This window comes from Nerophis ophidion, linkage group LG18 (assembly GCF_033978795.1).
Source record: "Nerophis ophidion isolate RoL-2023_Sa linkage group LG18, RoL_Noph_v1.0, whole genome shotgun sequence".
Lineage (NCBI taxonomy): Eukaryota > Metazoa > Chordata > Actinopteri > Syngnathiformes > Syngnathidae > Nerophis > Nerophis ophidion.
In genome coordinates, this window is record NC_084628.1 from 32,551,590 (window position 1) to 32,568,525 (window position 16,936).

Sequence of the window (16,936 nt, forward strand, 5' to 3'; positions counted from 1 at the left end):
CTAGTGTGCCCTGTAGTGGCTTAGCAGCATAAGAGTATGATTGGAAGTAAAAGTTCATGCTAGTGTGCCCTGTAGTGGCTTAGCAGCATAAGAGTATGATTGGAAGTAAAAGTTCATGCTAGTGTGCCCTGTAGTGGCTTAGCAGCATAAGAGCAGCGATCTGATTGGTGCACCTGCTTGCGTGATCACAAAGAACAAAATAATGTTACCAGTGCTTTAAGCTCAGCTTTAATCTAGAAAAAACAAAGACAGCTTGGTTAAACGGTCTGAAGTCTGTGGACCTGGTGGATGCAGTTTTTAAGTGGCACAAAGAAGGTGAGCAGAAGTGTAGACTTGACTTGGAGTCTCTTTAAGCAGCTTTTGCTTCATGTGTGTCAATTTTTTAGGCAAGAAGCAACTTCATTTTTTATGTAGATCAACGCTCATTTGGTGGCCCTCGTTTTAACGTCAGTTAATAGCTAAATAACTTTTAGTAGTCTTCAATCCTACTTTCTGGTATATAAGCCACACCCACTACGTTTTAGAAAAAAAAAATCCATATATTTGTCGCACCGAACTATAAGTCGCAGATAGATACTTTGTGACAATAGTTATTGTATATATTTTTTCCAAACAATGTGTCTGTAACACGATCAAACAAAACAAAAGTAATGGTCATGGACCCACTAGCTGTGCCAGCTCTCCAATCAGCTAAACAGACTCAATAACTCCACGGTGACGTTTTAGTGAATTTACTAAGGAATTTGTGAAAGTGAAACAACACGAAAAGAATGTTATTGTAAGTTAATAATACTAACACAGACATTCGTATATGTGTTAGCATATTAGCTAATACTAACAATGTTAGCTTAATTACATCACAATAGCATGTACCAATATGCATGAAAAAATCCTACAGACATCACACATGGGACTCTTTGGTAAGTAAGAATTATTTTACTTATACTGTAAAGCTTGAAAATATTGCTTCAAAATTTGAAAAAAGCTCTTTCCAGTTTCACGTATTCACACAAAATCACAGGAGACATCTATCAGGACGAGACGCACATAAGTCTCAGGAACACATGCCTGAAAAGAAACAGGAAGTAGGCCATCTTGGTTTTTGTCTGCCATTTTTCGGCGAAATAAAGGAATCGTACTTCAACGAAATCCTTCTAGGGACTTTGACCAAATCAGTCGTGATTGAAATTACAGATACTGCACTTATAATCGATGCTAAATTGTGAAAGAAAAATTCCTGCGCTAAAAGATGGCATGGCGCCAAACTTTGCTCCGATGGTTTTTGGCCATTTTTTTGCACACTTTAACAAAGTCCTCTTAGGGACTTCGACCAAATGAGTCGTGATTGAAATTACGGGTAGTACACATATAGCCGATGGGAAAAAAAACATTGTACGCCATAAGATGTGGGCGTGGCACGGCGCCAAACTTTGCTCTGATGGTTTTTGGCCAATTTTTGACAGATAAAAGGGAGGGTAGTTTAACAAACTCCTCCTTGAGACTTTGATCGAATGAGTTTTGGCTAAAATTACAGATACTACACATATAATTGATGATTAATTGTGAAAAATAAATTCCTATGCCAAAAGATTTGGGCGTGGCATGGCGGCAAACATTGCTCTGATGGTTTTTGGCCACTTTTTGGCAAAAATGAAAGGGGTGGTAGTTTAACAAACTCCACCTGTGGACTTTGACCAAATGAGTCATGGTTTAAATTACAGATACTACACATTTAGCAGATTATAAATTGTGAAAAAAAATGTGTACGCCAAAAGATGTGGGTGTGGCATGGTGCTAAACTTTGCTCCAATGGTTTTTAGCCGTTTTTCTGACTAAATAAAAGGGGTGGTCGTTTACTTTAGTAGTCTCTCATATGAACTTTGACCAAATGAGTCATGGTTAAAATTACAGAAACTAAACATATAGCAGATGATAAATTGTGAGAAAAAAAAGTCCTATGCCAAAAGATGTGGGCGTGGCACGGCGCCAAACCAAGCTTTAAATGGCCAAAATAAAAGAGGACGTAGTTTAACAAACTCCTCCTAGGGACTTTGACCCAATGAGTCATGGTTAAATTGACACACACTATACACGGATGGACAATGATAAAATTGTGATAAAAATGTCCTATGCTAAAAGATGTGGGCATGGCTCGGCGCCAAACTTTGTTCCAATGATTCGCCACAAAACACGAAACGCTAATAACTCGACTCCACAAATTCAGATCTTGATCCTAACTGGTAGAAATGATGCTGATGACACCCTTAAATGCCCGATGGGTTGTAGTGGGCGGAGCCTGCTGGTCAAAACTGCACCTTGCCTGGCACGTGCACACATAGGGCCCTATGGGTGCTTGAGCCCCTGCCCTTTTTTGCCTCCTCTTAAAAAGTGCCCTCTGCCTGTGTTTTTTTTTTTTTTTTTTCTTTAAACAACATTAATAAATTCCTGTTAGGGATGTAATAAGACAAAACAAAACAAAAAAACAGCGCTACAAAAACTCCACGTTTTCTTGTAATACCGGGTTGTTTGAGCCTGCCGCTCCCGCCAGAGAGAGAGAGAGGGCGAGTGAGTGAGTGAGAGAGAGAGAGGAGAGAGAGCCAACTGAGCCTGAGGAGACGTGACAGTGGAGCAGCTTGAACCTGTGAGTTATGGTCTAGTCGCCGTCCACTTATTCAGCATCTAATATGGGTAATATTTCAGAAAAACGCTGTATTATTCTATTATTCAATGTGTCAGCATCTGTTTTTGCCGGACGTCGGAGCACTGCGCGTCAATTGAGCAAGGCACATCTATACCGCACAGAGCAGAGCGGATCGTGCGGGACAGGAAGTAGTGTACAAAATACAAAATAAAACACCGGGTCAATTTTCAAAATAAAATGCGGCTCACATTTTTCTCACAGTAGAGGTTTAGATATAAAGTGGTATTGCATTTCAGTTGTTTAGTCTGAGCATCAAGCGAGAAAGACCATAAGTTACAACTTGATGGTGTTTTCATCAAGTTAAGGGAAGAAGGACAGATTTTCACAGTGAAGTTTTTTCCATTTGGGTATTTATTTTTATATATTTTTTCAAAGTTAATATTGTGTTCAATATTAAAGTGCTTATCTTTAACAATAAATAGCCTAAAAATAAACCAGTGTTTTGTTGCTTTTGATGTCTTTCAAGCCTATGATAATGTGATTTAACTCATTATGACAATAATTTGTTGACACAAAAGAAATGGTAATCACCTTTACCTACAAAGGACACACAGCTAAGTAGTTAGCTTCCTATTACCAAATTAAATTTTACATTAATTTCCATATGGTGTAAAGGACCCCAAAAAAATTTCCTGCCCTTTTCTGACTTTGAGCCCCTGCCCCTCTATAATCAAGTGTACGTCCCTGCCCCACGCCATCACCAATCTGTCATTTCTTAGGTGATCAGCGACGGATACTAAACTGACGGGTGATGATAAATTGCAGAAAGTGTTTTGGTCATCCCTTAGCCTGGAGTCACTCCCGCCGGCATTTCCAGGTTGTGTGTTCCCGCTGAATGTCACAGCCAATCAGCTGCAGGCTGACAACCTTCAGCGATCAAACGTCTTGTGCACTGCGGTGCTGGCGAGACACGATGAGCGAGCAGAAAGAAGGAAGAGAGGCAGCAGCGTGAGGGAGGGGAGAAAAAGAAAATGGGGTCAGCATAAGTTTACGTAACTACCCCTGCTAACCCCCCCGCCCCTGCAAGCCAGTGTGCAGCAGCAGAGGGTGTGGGAGATGCAAACGAATGCAATGCATCCCCCGAGGGCTGTCCTGCACAAGTGAACTGAGTCTCCCCTCCCATCTGTTGATGCTCCCATGACCACTTTTTCTTCCTATTTCACTTTGCAGCCTGAAGGCAGGTAATTTTATTGTGAAACACATAAGATGTCATGTGCTTGTCACTTCCTCTTTAAAGTGTCACTTGTGTAAGTAAAAGACTTGCTTTAATTTTCCATACATGCGAGACATGAGAGGGGTTTCTGCTTTTTTATGCGACTTAAAACAAATGTAATGCCCATGTTCTACTGCAGATGGTTATTGTAAATACCATATTTTCTGGAGTGTAGGTATATAAGCCAACAACTTTCCATATATAAGCCGCACCGGACTGTAAGTTGCAGATTTATATGTTGTGAAATGAATTATTTACACAGAAATGTTTATTTACATACCTTAATTGTCTCCAAACGTTGTCTGTAACACGGTAGTAAAACGGCTCATCAAACAAAACACAAGCTAGCTCTCCAATCAGCTGAACACAATCAAGAAGGTGAGATGAAGTGTGGACTCGACATGGAGTCTCTTTAAGCTGCTTTTGCTTCATGTTAATCAACTTTTTAGGCAAGAATCCATATTACCAACTTCATTTTTTGTGTAAATCAATGCTCTTTTTGGTGGCCCTTTGGGTGTCTTATATTCTACTAAAAACAACCTTACAGTATATTCCGGTATATAAGCCACAACCACTACATTTTAGAAGAAAAAACTATTGTTTTCCGCATATTAGCCGCAGATACTGTATATATATTGTGAAATGACTTATTTGCACAGAAATATTCTGTAAATATTTTTTTACATACCAAACGGTGTCTGTAACACGTTAGTAAAACGGTTGATCAAGCGCAAGCTAGCTCTCCAATCAGCTAAACAGACTCAATAACTCCACAGTGACATTTGGTGAATTCACTGAGGAATTTGTGAAACAATGCAAAAAAAATGTTATTGTAAATTAATAATACTAACACAGACACTCGTACACGTGGTAGCATATTAGCTCATGCTAACAAAGCCAGCTTGATTGCATTACGAAAGCGTGTACAAATATGCATGAAAACACTCCTACAGACATCACATATGGGACGCTTTAGTAAGTAAGAATTCCATCCATCCATCCCATCCATTTTCTACCGCTTATTCCCTTTTTGGGGTCGCGGGGGGCGCTGGCGCCTATCTCAGCTACAATCGGGCGGAAGGCGGGGTACACCCTGGACAAGTCGCCACCTCATCGCAGGGCCAACACATAGACAGACAACATTCACACTCACATTCACACACTAGGGCCAATTTAGTGTTGCCAATTAACCTATCCCCAGGTGCATGTCTTTGTAAGTAAGAATTATTTTAGTTATATTGTGAAACTTAACAACTGTTTCTTGGAGTGATGAATGAAGAGTCAGTACGAATAGAAACGCTACGGAAGGTTTTTGGGGCAAAACAAGAAGTACATTTTCAACTCTCAGCAGCTGCAGTAAGCAAACCCGTCCAAAAGATGGCGCCATAGCACAAACAATAAAACACCATTTTAGTTCTCGGCTTGGGTTGAATGGAAACTATCCATCCATCCATCCATCCATATTCTCTGCTTATCCGAGGTCGGGTCGCGGGGGCAGCAGCTTAAGCAGGGAAACCCAGACTTCCCTCTCCCCAGCCATTTCGTCCAGCTCCTTGGGTGGCATCTCGATGTGGAGGAGCAGCGGCTTTAGTTTGAGCTCCTCCCGGATGACAGAGCTTCTCTCCCTATCTCTAAGGGAGAGCCCCGCCACCCGGAATGGAAACTATTGAGCCAAAACATAATGGCAATTAGTAGTAGAGAGTAGTAACGCTATGGACGGCTAGAAGACTGAACAGAATTCTACATCCGCTTAAGAACATTAAATTGAAGAACACTGCAGCACCTGCAGTAAGCGAAGATAAATCCCTAAATTAGCTGCACTGTTTCATAAACCGCAGGGTTCAAAGTGTAGGAAAAAAGTAACGGCTTTTAGTCCAGATTTTACGGTAGTTAAAAGCTGACATTGTGAGCTCTTCTATACAATGATAATCTTGAAAGGTTTAAATGAACTTTTACTCTTTAGTGGATTAGAATTGGCCTTTAAGACTTTAATGTGATAATTCAGTGTTATTTTTCTGTAGTGGTAGCAGTAGCTGACGTTTGTGGTGGCGACAGAAGAAGTTGTTCTATTGAAACATTTTCCAAAGCGTTGGACGGTCTATTTGGTTAAGATGTCTCACTCTGATGTCTTTTCTTCCAGCTTTGTTGAAACCAGGGCTGAAGTTCTGGACTCGGAGGAGCAACATGTCTGCCAAGTCACGTCCATCCTGCAGGTGGGTCGTGTGCTCCTGTGGCGAAGTGGAATTAGTCAGTCGTACGTAAGCCTGTTGATGTCCTCCTTCCAGCGTCTGAGTCATGGGAAATGTGGAGAGCCATACCGGCGACCATGCCTTCTTTGGTACAGAGCGTGGCTACTTGTCACGTAAGCACATGTCCCGGTCTCTCCGCATCTCCAACAAGCAGTCCAGGCGCTGCCGACACCAGATAGAGCACCGGAACTCCGAGACCAGCACGCGCTCCAGCAGCACCCCGAGCATCCCGCAGTCCCTAGCAGAAAGTGGTCTGGAGCCTTTCAATGAGACCAAAGTGCTGCCGGACTTTGGAAGTCCCATCTGGGTGGACCGTGTGTCCATGAACCTGAGGCCCGTGTCCTTCCACCAAGACCTGGCCAGTCCCACGGCGCACGCCAACACCATGCTCATCACTCTCCCCGGGCCCACAGCCGAGGAGGTGCAGGATGAGGACTTGTACGCAGGCGAAGTCACGTACCTCGAGGACACCCGGGGCGTCTCGAAGGAGGCGGTCTGCTTCAAGAAGACGCGATCCAAGTCGGCGGACACGTGGCGAGACGACAGCCTGGAGTTGTCTCTCTCGGACCTGAGCCAAGAGCACCTGACCAGCACTGAGGAGATGATCACTCCGGGCCATGAGCGGGACCTGACCGACTGTGAAGGCCTCCTACGGTCCAGTCCCGCCGATGACCGGGCAAACTCCCTGGACGAACTGTACAACCGGAAGACACCCGGTCTCAGCCAACCCCACAGCCGCTACGCCAAAGGGGCCACCAAGGATGGCGATGACAAGATGATCTTGGAGGAGGAGGGTAACACCTACAGCGCCTACACTCTGCCATGCCGGCGCTCGCATTGTTTATCTGAAGGCCTGAGTGGCGCTCAAGCAACTGTGTGTGCCAGCATGCAAGGCAGGAGGGCCAAGACCATTCAGGTAAGACCTTCTTTTTCTACATCATGTTCATGTTCGTGTAAAAATGCAAGAGTTGCTCCTGGGTTTTGGGGTTTTCACCCCTTTCCCTCCGCTTAGTCGGGTCAGGCGGTTTGCAAACTCTGTAGGAATATGCACATGTGTCATATGAGCAAGTGTTTACTGTGTTTAATGTAACCTTGCTGCTGCCCTCTTGGCCAGGTCTCCCTTGGAAAAGAGATCTTTGATCTCGATAAGATTTTACCTTTTTAAATAAAGGCTAAATAAAAATAAAAAAAGGTAAGCCGAGAATATTTTTGGTCTGGCCAAAAAGGTGTTCCCATGCTGCGAGACATAATCCCTCCAGTGTGTCCTAGGTCTACCCGGGTCCTCCTTCGGACTGGTCCAGGAGGCATCCGCACTAGAGCCCACCCACCCTATGGAGAAAAAAATTTTTTTTCCACATATTCCACATAAGCCATAGATATATATGTTGTTAAGATAACAGAAATATTCTGTAAATGTGTATTTACATACCATAATTGTCTCGGTCCGTAACAGGGCAGTAAAACGGCTGATCAAACAATACAGAAGTCATGATCATGGACCCACAAGCTGCGCAAGCTAGCCGCGCAAGCTCCAATCAGCTAAACAGACTCAATAACTCCACGGTGACGTTTTGCTGAATTTACTGAGGAAGTTGTGAAAGTGAAACAATACAAAAAAAATGCCATTGTAAGTTAAAAAAACTAACTCGTAAACGTGTTAACTTATTACCTAATTCTAACGACACTAGTTTCATTACGTTACGATGCATTAAAACATTCCTACAGACATGACACATGGGACACTTTAGTAAGTTGTTTGTAATATTGGAAAACTTGTAAACGTCACTTGTAGTAATGAATGAAGAATCCATACGAGTAGAAACGCTGTGGATAGCCAGAAGACGAATCAGCACTTTTACTTTCGGTTAAAAGCTCAGGAGTACAAAAAATGGCAGCATAACACAAACAATAACACACCTATTTAGTGTGTTTGCTAGGACTTTTTAAAAACTATTTAAATTATAGCCATAAGTAACCTAACCGCACTGTTTTTCAATTGCAGGGTTCAAAGCATAGGATGAAATTTACTGTAATATTTGTCATTAACACTAGTGTTCATATCATTTGTCAAGGTTGTAAACTGTAAGTAGGTTGGGTATAATCATTGAACATGATTAATATCAAAAATAAAATTACTAATGAATTCAGTGTTCATATTTGGCCCCTCTGTAGTGGAAAAGTTGGGCCCTGAGGTCCAAAAAGTCAGGCATGTATTGTTTACATCCAAAAGGTATCAACAATGTCCGCCAATTCCTTTAATTTTTCTGCATACGGCCCTTGCTGCAAGACAGCCCTGATCCAGATCTTGCCTGGTTCATAGCAAGTCCAGGAATCCGGTGCTTAAAAAGGTCGCTGACCCAAAAAAAGTCCAAACGACACACTTTTTAGTTTGGTTTTGTGTCACAGATCCTGTTTGTTCTCCAGATGAGCGGGTGAACACCGCTCCAGAATCTTAATGTGGCCTGGTGGCACCACACAAAAAAGATGGCCCCCTGCTCCCCTTTTATTGTGTCTGCGTTTTCCAGATTAACAGTCTAAGGAAAGCTGTCCTTTTTGCCCATTTGTGAGCGAGGGGCGGTGGGCCTTAAAGTCACACCCCCGTTTGGAAATGCCTCCGGCTTTTGTTATGCAAATGAGCAGAGGCCTGTGGAAGAGTGTCACAGTGAAAACACTGTGTATGGTGGCCTTGTCACCACGAGGCGCCCCCTAACCCCCACTCCTGGAGTGCATTATTGGGTCACGTGACCAGATGGAGATACCGAGCTCCGCGTTCCCCCTTCATCTCCCAGGAGCCTGTGTGTGTAGGAGCGGGGGAGACCCGGCAGGGCAGACCCGGCGGTGCCACGGCGAGGGTGACATGCACCGCCGCGCTACCGTTCAGAGCGCAACTTATCAGCCGGAGAAAACCGCTGTAGTATTTGTTGTTGTGACATGTCTCACGTGAAGGAGTTGCCAGGTCCTGAGAAAGTGCGACCCAGCTGGTGAGCAGGAAGTGGTCACCATGCCCTCTCACCTGTCACAGGATGTGACCGCCGGCGAGGGCAGCGAGTACGAGGACAGCGGCATCAGCGGGGTGACTGCGGAAGCGGACGAATCCCGCCGCTACAAGACCATGTCGGCCTCCTTTTCCGTGTGCTTGGCGGCAGGCGTTAGCATGTTTGCCGGCAGCGACAGCGGCAGCAGCAATGGCGGCGGAGGCAGCGGCGTGCAGGGCGTCTATGAGAACTTCCGGCAGGAGCTGGAGATGAGCTCCTGCCAGACGGAGAGTGTAGAGGAGGCGGCGTTGAGTGACGAGCAGAGCACTGTGAGCTCCGCCTACCAGTCGGACGCCTTGCTGAGCGCCGCGCAGGGCATGGTGCGCAAGGCGGGAAGGCTCGCCGTCAAGAACTTCCTGGTGCACAAGAAGAACAAGAAGGTGGAGTCGGCCGCCAGACGCAAGTGGAAGAGCTACTGGGTGTCTCTCAAAGGTTTGTTGAACTCTGTGCAAGGGTCAGAAATACAAAAAAATCCTTTGTAGAGGGGCAGGGCTTAGTGCAAAGAAGACGCCATGTCATTTTAGTGCAGAAGGTGTCGTCTTGCTGCACTTCTTCTAAACGGTCACCAGAGGGCAGAATGACACCTTATGGTTCTCTTCTCCCGTCTTCCTGGGCGACTCAGGCTGCACTTTGTTCTTCTACGAGACTGACGGCCGCTCGGGCATCGACAACAGTAGCGTCCCAAAGCACGCCGTGTGGGTGGAGAACAGCATCGTGCAGGCGGTGCCAGAGCACCCCAAGAAGGACTTTGTCTTCTGTCTCAGCAACTCTCTGGGAGACGCCTTCCTGTTTCAGGTAGGAACTTTGTTGTCCTTGTACAAGAATGACAACGTTTAATTTTCAGCACACTCCCAAACATTGTACAGATTAGTATGTTTGTGTTCAGGCGAGCGAAAATACATTTGAACTTTTCACTCTTTTCTATTTCTGGTCCTTATATCCATCATACTTTGCTATGCAGAGCAGACAGCGTCTCACAGGATTTGGACAAGTTTACAATAAAGTCCAATATCGCGCAAGTCCGAAGTGTCCGCAGTTCTGCTCGGATCCTCCAATCATTTGTGGCAGATTTCAGGTACTTTGAACGGCTACCAGCATCTTCCAATTTGTCGATACACCAGAGCAACGCTTACTCCGATCAGCAGATGATTGCGAAGAGGTAGATATCTTCATTGTCCTCACATGAAAGGGTCGCCAGATCCAGCAAGACAGGCAGGTTCCCCCAAACCCAAGTTCTTGTCAGTCATTTGTTGCAGATTTAGGGTACTTTGATCGGCTGCCAGCGTCCTCCAATTTGTCAACAAACCAGAGCAAGGCTTACTCAAATCAGCAGATGTCCTGTTCTCATGATCCCGAATAGGTAGATATCTTCAACGTCCTCCACTGAAATGTTCGCCAGACACGCGGCACTCCTTTTTATCCCAAGAGTCTGTCATGAGTCCAGCAACAACCGTTCCGTCAAGACAGGGCAGGTTCACCTGAACACGAAATCTTGTCAATTTTGTTGATATTTTATAGAGAGCAGTGCAAAAAGAGGCCACAAGAAAGCAAAGACGAGACAAAACAAAAGAGGCGAGTGGGAGAGATAAGGGAGAGGGAAGGGGAGCATCCGCCTTTGATAAGAGCCAGTGAGGAAAATGACACCTCATTGGGGCGTGGCGCTCAAAATGTGTTCATCGGTGACGAGATTAGTTAGTTGGCCTTCGATCGCAATCCTGCAAAACGTAAAGGACAAGATGTAGAAGATGTAGAGAAGATTTCTGGCTCTTTAGGTGCCGTTCAGGAACCGAGCTCATTTTAGTTTTTTGTTCATCCAGAAAACAATCAATGGTAGCAGTTTTAAAATCATAATCATTTACCGTATTTCCGGGACAATAGAGTGCACTGATATATGTAAGCCACACCCACTAAATTTTAAAAGAAAAAAGTATTTTCTATATATGAAAGCTACTGTTGTCGATGCCCGAGCGGCCGTCAGTCTTGAAAGTCGCCGATATATACATTGTGAAATGAGTTATTTACACTAAACTATTTTTTAAATATTTATTTACATACCTTAATTGTCTCCAAACGGTAGTATTATAATACAATATAATTTTTACGAATGTTTCTGTAATATACATAAATATATAAACATTTTACTTATTTTTGACAAATAAAATAGTATAATAAATTATAATTGCAAACAATGTGTGTGTCTGTGTGTGTGTGTATATATATATATATATATATATATATATATATATATATATATATGTACTGTATTTCCTTGAATTGCCTCCGGGGCGCTAATTAATTTAAAACCTTTTCTCACTCCTGCGCTTACCAGAAAAATGCGGTAAAAGTAATCATGCGCTAATTATTTTAAAACCTCTTCTCACTACGGCACTTACCAAAGGCATGCAGTAAAAATTTGAGTGTGATGTAAGATTGGACCTTAAATCCTACTGAAAAGCTCTTAATCTTCCTCCCTTTATGCGATTTCAAATTACCGGTATTGAAATTCAACCTCCTCCATTTTGAAAATGATGACAGGGGAAGTGTCACTCGTGACGTCACGAGTTTGACCAGGCGGTAATACTAAGCATGCGCAAATTATTTTGGGAAGCCAGTTTGACCCGGCAGTAATTCAAGGCAGGCGCATACTATATGCCCTGCGGCAATTCAAGGAAATACGGTATACATATATACATACATACAGTACATATGTATATATATATACATATATATATATATATATATATATATATATATATATATATATATATACATATATATATATTTCTCAGAAAATTTGAATTTTGTGAAAAAGTCCTTTATTTTCTGTAATGCAACTAAAAACATGAAAATGTCATACATTCTGGATTCATTACACATCAACTGAAATATTGCAAGCCTTTTATTATGTCAACATCGCTGATTATGACATACAGCTTAAGAAAACTCAAAAATTCTATCTCAAAACATTTAAATATTTCCTCAGACCAAATAAAAAAAAAGATTTCTAACAGCAAAACAAAATCAAACATTTGAAAATGTCAATTAATGCACTCAGTACTTGGTTGGGAATCCTTTTGCATGGATTACTTCCTCAAAGAGGCTTTGGCATGGTGGCAATCAACCTGTGACATTGCTGAGGTTTTATGGATGCCCAGGAAGCTTTAATCGCGGCCTTTAGCTCATTTGCATTATTGGTTCTGGCTTGACCATGGGAATATGGCTATTCTAGGTGTATCTGTTGAAAAGCTCTGTGGAGATGATGATTTCATTTATCAGCATGATCTGGCACCTGCCCACAGTGCCAAAACCACCAGTAACTGGTGTACTGACCATGGCATAACTGTTCCTTGATTGGCCTGCCAACTCCCCTGACCTGAACCCCATAGAGAATTTATGGGATATTGTGGAGAAGAAGCTGAAAGACACCAGACCCAATAATGCAAATGAGCTAAAGGCCGCTATTGAAGCTTCCTGGGCATCCATAACACCTCAGCAATGCCACAGGCTGATTGCCTCCATGCCACGCCGCACTGAGGCAGTAATCCGTGCAAAAGGATTCCCAACCAAGTACTGAGTGCATTAATAGACACTTTCAAATGTTTGATTTTGTTTTGCTGTTATAAATCTTTTTTTTTTAACTTGGTCTGAGGAAATTCAAATTCAAATTTTTTGAGATAGGGTTTTGGAGTTTTCTCAGGCTGTATGCTATAATCAATAATATTGAAATAATAAAAGGCTTGCAATATTTCAGTTGATGTGTAATGAATCCAGAATGTATGACATTTTCATGTTTTTAGTTGCATTACAGAAAATAAAGGACTTTTTCACAATATTCTAATTTTCTTGAGATATATATATATTTGATTTTTGCAAATAAAATAATATCCATTCATTCATCCATTTTCTTCCGCTTATCCGAGGTCGGGTCTCGGGGGCAGCAGCCTAAGCAGAGAAGCCCAGACTTCCCTCTGCCCAGCCACTTCGTCCAGCTCCTCCCGGGGGATCCCGAGGCGTTCCCAGGCCAGCCGGGAGACATAGTCTTCCCAACGTGTCCTGGGTCTTCCCCTTGGCCTCCTGCCGGTTGGTCGTGCCCCAAGGGAGGCGTTTGGGTGGTATCCCGAGCAGATGCCCGAACTACCTCATCTGGCTCCTCTCGATGTGGAGGAGCAGCAGCTTTACTCAGAGCTCCTCCCGGATGACAGAGCTTCTCACCCAGCTGAAGGAACTCATTTCGGCCGCTTGTACCCGTGATCTTGTCCTTTCGGTCATAACCCAAAGCTCATGACCATTGGTAAGGATGGGAATGTAGATCATATTTAAAATTAAATATAACACACACACACACATACAGACATACATATATATATGTATATATCAATCAATCAATCAATCAATGTTTACTTATATAGCCCTAAATCACTAGTGTCTCAAAGGGCTGCACAAACCACCACGACATCCTCGGTAGGCCACATAAGGGCAAGGAAAACTCACACCCAGTGGGACATTGGTGACAATAATGACCCAGTGGGACGTCAGTGACAATGATGACTATGAGAACCTTAGAGAGGAGGAAAGCAATGGATGTCGAGCGGATCTAACATGATACTGTGAAAGTCCAGTCCAAAGAGGATCCAAGACACAGCAGCGAGAGTCCCGTTCACAGCGGAGCCAGCAGGAAACCATCCCAAGCGTAGGCGGACCAGCAGCGCAGAGATGTCCCCAGCCGATACACAGGCGAGCAGTACATGGCCACCGGATCGGACCGGACCCCCTCCACACGGGAGAGTGGGACATAGAAGAAAAAGAAAAGAAACGGCAGATCAACTGGTCTAAAAAGGGAGTCTATTTAAAGGCTAGAGTATACAAATGAGTTTTAAGGTGAGACTTAAATGCTTCTACTGAGGTGGCATCGCGAACTGTTACCGGGAGGGTATTCCAGAGTACTGGAGCCCGAACGGAAAATGCTCTATAGCCCGCAGACTTTTTTTGGGCTTTGGGAATCACTAATAAGCCGGAGTCCTTTGAACGCAGATTTCTTGCCGGGACATATGGTACAATACAATCGGCAAGATAAGATGGAGCTAGACCGTGTAGTATTTTATACGTAAGTAGTAAAACCTTAAAGTCACATCTTAAGTGCACAGGAAGCCAGTGCAGGTGAGCCAGTACAGGCGTAATGTGATCAAACTTTCTTGTTCTTGTCAAAAGTCTAGCAGCCGCATTTTGTACCAACTGTAATCTTTTAATGCTAGACATGGGGAGACCCGAAAATAATACGTTACAGTAGTCGAGGCGAGACGTAACAAACGCATGGATAATGATCTCAGCGTCTTTAGTGGACAGAATGGAGCGAATTTTAGCGATGTTACGGAGATGAAAGAAGGCCGTTTTAGTAACGCTTTTAATGTGTGCCTCAAAGGAGAGAGTTGGGTCGAAGATAATACCCAGATTCTTTACTGTGTCGCCTTGTTTAATTGTTTGGTTGTCAAATGTTAGAGTTGTATTATTAAATAGAGTTCGGTGTCTAGCAGGACCGATAATCAGCATTTCCGTTTTTTTGGCGTTGAGTTGCAAAAAGTTAACGGACATCCATTGTTTAATTTCATTAAGACACGCCTCCAGCTGACTACAATCCGGCGTGTTGGTCAGCTTTAGGGGCATGTAGAGTTGGGTGTCATCAGCATAACAGTGAAAGCTAATACCGTATTTGCGTATGATGTCACCTAGCGGCAGCATGTAGATGCTGAAGAGTGCAGGGCCAAGGACCGAACCCTGGGGAACTCCACACGTAACCTTAACGTAGTCCGAGGTCACATTGTTATGGGAGACACACTGCATCCTATCAGTAAGATAAGAGTTAAACCAAGACAGGGCTAAGTCTGACATACCAATTCGTGTTTTGATACGTTCTAATAAAATATGATCGACGGTATCGAAAGCAGCGCTAAGATCGAGGAGCAGCAACATAGATGACGCATCAGAATCCATCGTTAGCAATAGATCATTAGTCATTTTTGCGAGGGCTGTCTCCGTGGAGTGATTTGCCCTGAAACCGGATTGAAAGGTTTCACATAGATTGTTAGACGCTAAGTGTTCATTTAACTGCTCCGCAACAATTTTTTCAAGGATTTTGGAAATAAAGGGAAGGTGAGACACCGGTCGGTAATTTACCATGAGGTCAGGATCGAGGTTAGGTCTTTTAAGAAGAGGATGAATAACCGCTTTTTTGAATGCTAGGGGAACAGTGCCCGAGGAGAGTGATAAGTTTATAATATTTAGCACTGATGGACCTAATAATTCAAAGAGCTCCTTGATCAGTTTCCCAGGAAGAGGGTCAAGTAAACATGTTGTCTGTTTTATTCCATTTACACGTTGTAACAATTCCTCTAATGTTATTTCCTCAAAACGGGAGAAACTATTTTGGAGGGCAGTATCCGCCGTATATACCATCGTGTCAGTGTTAATAGAACCCCGTTGTAGCTGGGACGCATTGTCTTTAATCTCCTTTCTAATGACTTCAATTTTCTTACTAAAGAATTGCATAAAGTCATCAGCTGAGTGGGTTGAGCTACTGGAAGGAGTCCCTTGTTGGGTTAGCGATGCTACCGTACTAAACAAAAATTTAGGATCGTTTTTATTACGGTGGATGAGATTTGAGTAATATTTAGCTTTAGCTAAGGTAAGCATGCGTTTATAAGTTATTAAACCATCACTCCATGCTTGATGGTGCACCTCAAGTTTAGTCGTGCGCCATTTGCGTTCCAGCTTTCTACATAATAATTTCTGAGCTCTAGTTTCTTCTGTAAACCACGGGGTGCGCTTTTTTGGAGCCTTTTTTAACTTTAGCGGTGCTATGTTATCAATGGTTTCGCGCAGGGCGTCGTTAAAGTTGTTAGCGAGGTTATCAATAGAGCCCACATACTTTGGGAATGGTGCCATTACCGAGGGCAGTAGGTCAGCAAGAGTTGTCGTTGTGGCTGTATTAATGTTGCGGCTGCTATAGCAGGTATTATTATTATTAGTTTGACGATCATGCGTCTGAACCTCGAATTTTATAAGGTAATGATCGGACAATACTTTAGTATACGGGAGTATCGTAACTTTGGAAACGGTGATGCCCCTGACAAGCACTAGGTCTATCGTATTACCGTTGCGATGCGTGGGTTCATTTATTATTTGTGTGAGACCACAGCTATCAATTACAGTCTGGAGCGCTACGCACGGTGGGTCCGATGGGGTATTCATATGGATATTAAAGTCCCCCATTATGATTATATTATCGGCGTGTGTCACTAGATCAGCAACGAACTCTGAGAATTCATTAATAAAGTCCGAATAGGGCCCTGGGGGCGGTAGATAACAGCCAGGTGTAGAGGCAGCGGTGTGACAGACCTCATAGTAAGCACCTCAAACGATTTATATTCATTATTTATGTTAGGACTAAGGTTAAAGTTTTCGTTGTATATTAGTGCGACCCCCCCACCCCTTTTGAGCGGACGGGCAATATGCGCATGTGTAAAGTTAGGAGGACATGCCTCATTTAGCGCAAAAAAGTCGTTTGGTTTAAGCCAGGTTTCGCTGAGACCGATGACGTTAAGATTGTTGTCTCTGATAATATCATTAACTAACAACGTTTTAGGAGACAATGATCTTATGTTTAAAAAACCTATATTATAGGTAGTGGGCTGTTTTAGGGAGTTTTTGATCAAATTATCCGTAGTAGCAATATTAATAATGT

General features: G+C 43.3%; 1 protein-coding gene across 5 annotated transcripts in view; it reads left to right on the plus strand.

Annotated features, from left to right (window-relative positions):
- Window positions 1–16,936, plus strand: part of LOC133537129 (rho guanine nucleotide exchange factor TIAM1-like) — a 165,045-nt gene that overhangs the window by 53,917 nt on the left and 94,192 nt on the right. For 4 of the 5 annotated variants that reach the window (XM_061878012.1, XM_061878014.1, XM_061878009.1 and 1 more), the window contains 4 exons: window positions 6,055–6,127; window positions 6,200–7,079; window positions 9,186–9,630; window positions 9,821–9,993. In XM_061878012.1, the coding sequence (XP_061733996.1) occupies window positions 6,210–7,079; window positions 9,186–9,630; window positions 9,821–9,993 (1,488 nt within the window). In that variant the 5' untranslated portion in view covers window positions 6,055–6,127; window positions 6,200–6,209. Of the gene's footprint in view, window positions 1–6,054; window positions 6,128–6,199; window positions 7,080–9,185; window positions 9,631–9,820; window positions 9,994–13,015; window positions 13,490–16,936 lie in introns of those variants that run through there. The other variant, XM_061878013.1, reaches the window with a different exon arrangement.